The 4,505-nt window shown below is 36.2% G+C and overlaps 1 protein-coding gene across 1 annotated transcript in view; it reads left to right on the forward strand.

Annotated features, from left to right (window-relative positions):
• The window catches only part of LOC118321580 (sodium/glucose cotransporter 4-like), a gene marked incomplete at its 3' end in the record, with an annotated part of 9,696 nt that overhangs the window by 2,047 nt on the left and 3,144 nt on the right, over positions 1 to 4,505 (forward strand). The window contains 2 exon segments of the mRNA XM_035652949.1: positions 1,362 to 1,480; positions 2,365 to 2,436. Coding sequence (XP_035508842.1) covers positions 1,362 to 1,480; positions 2,365 to 2,436 — 191 coding nt within the window.

A 4,505-nucleotide genomic window follows, 5' to 3' on the forward strand; every position in this document is an offset into this window, starting at 1 on the left:
GAGATAACTTCTGTTATTATTTGCGCTATACAAATAAAATTGAATTGAATTGAATTGTTATGGTCATCTTGTAGTTTTGTAACTACGTACAAAAACAGCTTAGAAAATCATCTAAAATACTTCCAGTGTCTTCAGTTTCAAGTGTTAGTCAATTGCGCTTCCATAATTAAGGCTACAGCACTTAATATGAATATAAATGTTTCTGCACAATTTCAGTGTTCCTTTCGACAGAAAAGTAACTAGACCTAAGCTCTTTATTTTCAATATTATTTGATGACAGGCAGAGATTGCTATTAGACTAAAAGCAGACGTCTATGGTTTAATTTAGTACAGGGTGACTGTAGTTGCCAGGCCAGTAGTAATCTATTAGCAATATTCATGTAAATTTTGCCGTGACCATTTTTACATGTTCATGTGCTTTAGTATTGCATATTTCTAAACAAATTTGAAATGATTTAAATAACCACGCACCATCTGACACAATAAATACAGGGCCTCTGGGGCCCCTGTATTAAGCTAAAACAATGACATAACATTTTTGCATCAAACATTTGCCATTGAAAACAAAACCTGAACTGGAAAAGTAAAAATTGGCATTAAAACAAAACAAAACAAAATTGTCTTGGCCCTGAAAAAAGTTTTACTAAAAGATAAAACACATTTTATTTCTTTTAGATTTCCTTTTTTTTTTTGTATTTTGCACAATCTTTAGATTTGGACTTTGGACTCACTTCCCACAACTAACCGGCACAGTATACCCACCTTTTTTAAAGGGGAAGGCTTTTGGCCAGTAAAGCACAGATGCATTTAGGCTGTATATGTGGTAACCAGAGGTGGAGGATCAGATCCTTTATTAAGGTAAAAGTACTAATATCCCACTTTGAAAATACTCCAGGACAGTGGGGTTACAACAGAAGCCTCCTATTGTCTCTGTTGTGTATTTACTATTGCTCTGTTACTATTATTGTTTTAATAAAGCAATAAGCAAAAGTATTTCCTATCCGATTATTTAACCCTAACCCTAACCCTAACCCACATGCCAAATTAAAAAGAAAATAGTCAACACATTAATTTGTGTAATTGTGTGTGTGTGTGTGAGAGAGTGTATATGTGTAAAATTTAAAACAAGTGTGATATCTGTACATTCTTGTCACATTATGCCACATTATAAATTTAATTAAAAGAAAATATATAATAGAATGTTATTCTTCTACCTTTTGTACTGCATTGGCAATGGCAGGACTATATGTTTTGTAAAAATAATTTGTCACTAACACATTCAGTGGAAACAGCTGACATTTTGGCCTCCTCTAGAAAGAAATTCTACAATAGCAAAATTATATTCTGTACTTGTCATGCAGGCAGCAGCTCCTCTGGGTTCATTACAGCGGCACCTCCCAGCACAAGTCTCAAATTGGAAGCGGCTGACATCGCTGTAGTTGTCGTCTACTTTATCTTTGTCATGGTGGTTGGAATATGGGTAAGAACTAGAAGTGACTCAACTAATTTTAGGTGGTGTTCATGATATTGTGTTAAACAACTGCAAGATTACACTTAACAAAGCCATTTTTAACTAATTATTTTTTTTGATTCCACAAATGCTAGTATCCTAAAACATCTTGAGAAGAACTATGCTGAACTATGGATATTAATGGGCTTTAAAAGTGACTTTGAATTTTGGCATTGAAAAAAACATTTGGCATTGTAAACAAAACCTGAACTGAAAAAGGAGACATTAGCATTGAAACACTGGAAAAAAATCCTAAAAGTCCTATTTTTTTCTTCATGTCTGCCTTTATTCACTGAAAAGGGACCATTCATCCTATTGCAAGTCTGTCACTTTGTCAGTGGTTTTCAATTTCAATTCTCTGTCACTGTTTTGGTGTAGAAAGGAAGGTATGAGGGGAAAGGGCAAGGAGAGCATGATTTACATAAAATCTACACAATCAGGAGAAAACGTCACTCCACTGGAACTGATGTCCGCTCAGAAGCCTCTGACATGACTACACATCTAGCATTGAACAATGCCTCCCAAAGTATGTCAAGTCTATTTCTCTCTGCCATTGTTTTTCACATATAAATTAAAGCTACACTACATAATATTGGATTTGTTCTAAGTAGACTACTTGATATTAGAGCTAATACGTGTCAGATAGCAAACATTAGGTTTCATGTTATAAAACAATTGCAGAGAAAAACAGACTTGCGGTTTGGGTGAACTCGTGAAAACCATTGCCATTGGTCTGCGGTCATATCAGAGGCTGCTGACTTGTCCTCTAATTATGAAGTATTTCTGATTCTGATCAGTTTTCAGGGTTGTTTTTATGTGTAAAATACTGATATTTATCTTTGTCTCTTTTATAGTCATCAGTGCGAGCCAATCGCAGCACTGTGGGGGGGTACTTCTTGGCTGGACGTTCAATGACCTGGTGGCCTGTAAGTAACAAACTTCTGATTGGTGTGCATAATGTTTTTTTCTCAGTTCTGTATATGCTACATTCTATATGGCTATGTAAACATACTGTACTGTTCTATTGTCTGAATTATAATCCTGTTTCGTACTGAATAGTTAAGTTTTGCTGCTCTTATGGCTGTGGCTCAGGAGATACAGCAGGTCATCCAGTAATCAGAGGGATGACGGATGAAGTTTGATCCCTGCTGTATGTCGTTGTCCTTCATCAAGATACTGAAACCCAAATTGCACCTGATACTGTCTCATCTGTGTGTGAATTAGTGTCTGTTTGTGACGGCCTTTGCCAACAGTGTATGAATATGTGTGAATGGGTGCATGTGACATGTAGTGCTTTGAGTGGACAGAAGTGTGAATTTCCCCAGTGGGGGATCAATAAAGTCTATCTTATCTTATCTTAAGAGTGTAGAGGCACTATTTAAGTACAGCCCATTTACAATTCACCATTTACACCTACCCTAACATTACAGAACAGTTATTCTGACACAATCAGAATAATGTTTTAACATAGAATTTTAATTTCATTTTCTTCTGTTTGAGCTTAGTTATTTATAAGTTGGCAAATAAGGAGCCAAACTAAAGGTGGCACTTTCAGTAAATAAAAGATTTTTTTTTATATATTATTCTTATCTTTCATGTACTTTCATTGAGTTCTCATTGAACCTAAATGATAATATTCCACTCAAAATACCATGACTTGACATATGGAAGAAATATATATATGGTCAGTGAAAGCCTCAGAAGACTGTTGCTTTAAGAGATTGTTGTAGTCTGGGTATGAGACTGATAGTGAAACCCACTCAAAATAGTTTATAACCAGAGTGAGATTGTTTCCAATCTTTTTACAATCAGCAGTAGCTATTGTCCAGCAGAAGCACCTTAGTGTGCTGAAGAATTACTTGAACAGGCTATGTTGTTGAGGATCATGTTAAGCTAGGCTAATGAATTTCTGCCATGGATGTTTGTTTGTTGCACATCAACATTGCAGTTTACATTACACTTAAATGTAAATGTGCTGGAGTTAGCTAATAAGCTAATTTTCATCTGTAAATGTTATAACAAATTAGTGCCCAATACCCTCCGTATAGTGCTTCAACAAGTACTATTACATACACTATACAAGTACAACTATACAATACATTAAATTCAATTCAATTCACTTTTATTTGTTATAGCGGCCAATTCATAACAGAAGTTATCTCAGGACACTTTTCAAATAGAACAGGTCTAGACCGAACTCTTTTACATTTACAGGAGACCAACAGTACCATTTTCATTTTGGTTCTGGACTTTCATATTTGGATCAATAAGCTTGTTAAAAAGCCAAAATGTGTAAAATGTGCCAAATCTAGTAGGCTAACACCTGTTATTTTCAATGTGTTCTATAATATTTAATCAACATTCAGGTAATTAGGGAAAAAAATGACTGGTTGTACGGATGCGTGCTGTACATTGTACATTCTCGGAGCAGGTTCTTATTGCCTGTATTTGTCATGCCGCTCCCACATTACCTGAATACCAGCTTAAATTGAGAATTGCAACAGTAGCTCATCCATTGCAATATAGCGCACTACAAAAAGTGAGATATATAAAAATTGTGGTGACCCACAATGGAACACTATAGACATTCACCAAGAGACTGTACCTTAAGGAGAGGTTGTAAAGCGTCTTGTAGACTCGCCACTGCCACCTGTCGTGCGACAACGTTGACGTCACGGGAGCGCGCTTAACAATTTATACCTGCGCTGGTGTTGCGACCACTAGTTGCAGTATTCTCCTGAACAGAGGGTGGCGCAACTGAGCAAAGGCTACCGACTTTGCTATTTTCTACGCACTAGAAGAAGAAGAAAAAGAAAAAACAATGGCCGCCTCTTTTTTGATTTACCAAATCTGTCGCGGAGGTTCTTCTAATATTTCCAGCATATGACCTCCTCTTCTCCAACATTCATGGAGATTTCTTTCCCATGAATGTTGGAATCTCTGTGTTCCTTCATTGAATGATCGTACAGTATGTCTGTAGAGGCGCACTTGCTCG

The sequence above is a fragment of the Morone saxatilis genome, unplaced genomic scaffold, assembly GCF_004916995.1.
Source record: "Morone saxatilis isolate NCDOM2014 unplaced genomic scaffold, NCSU_SB_2.0 Contig12, whole genome shotgun sequence".
NCBI classification, from domain to species: domain Eukaryota; kingdom Metazoa; phylum Chordata; class Actinopteri; family Moronidae; genus Morone; species Morone saxatilis.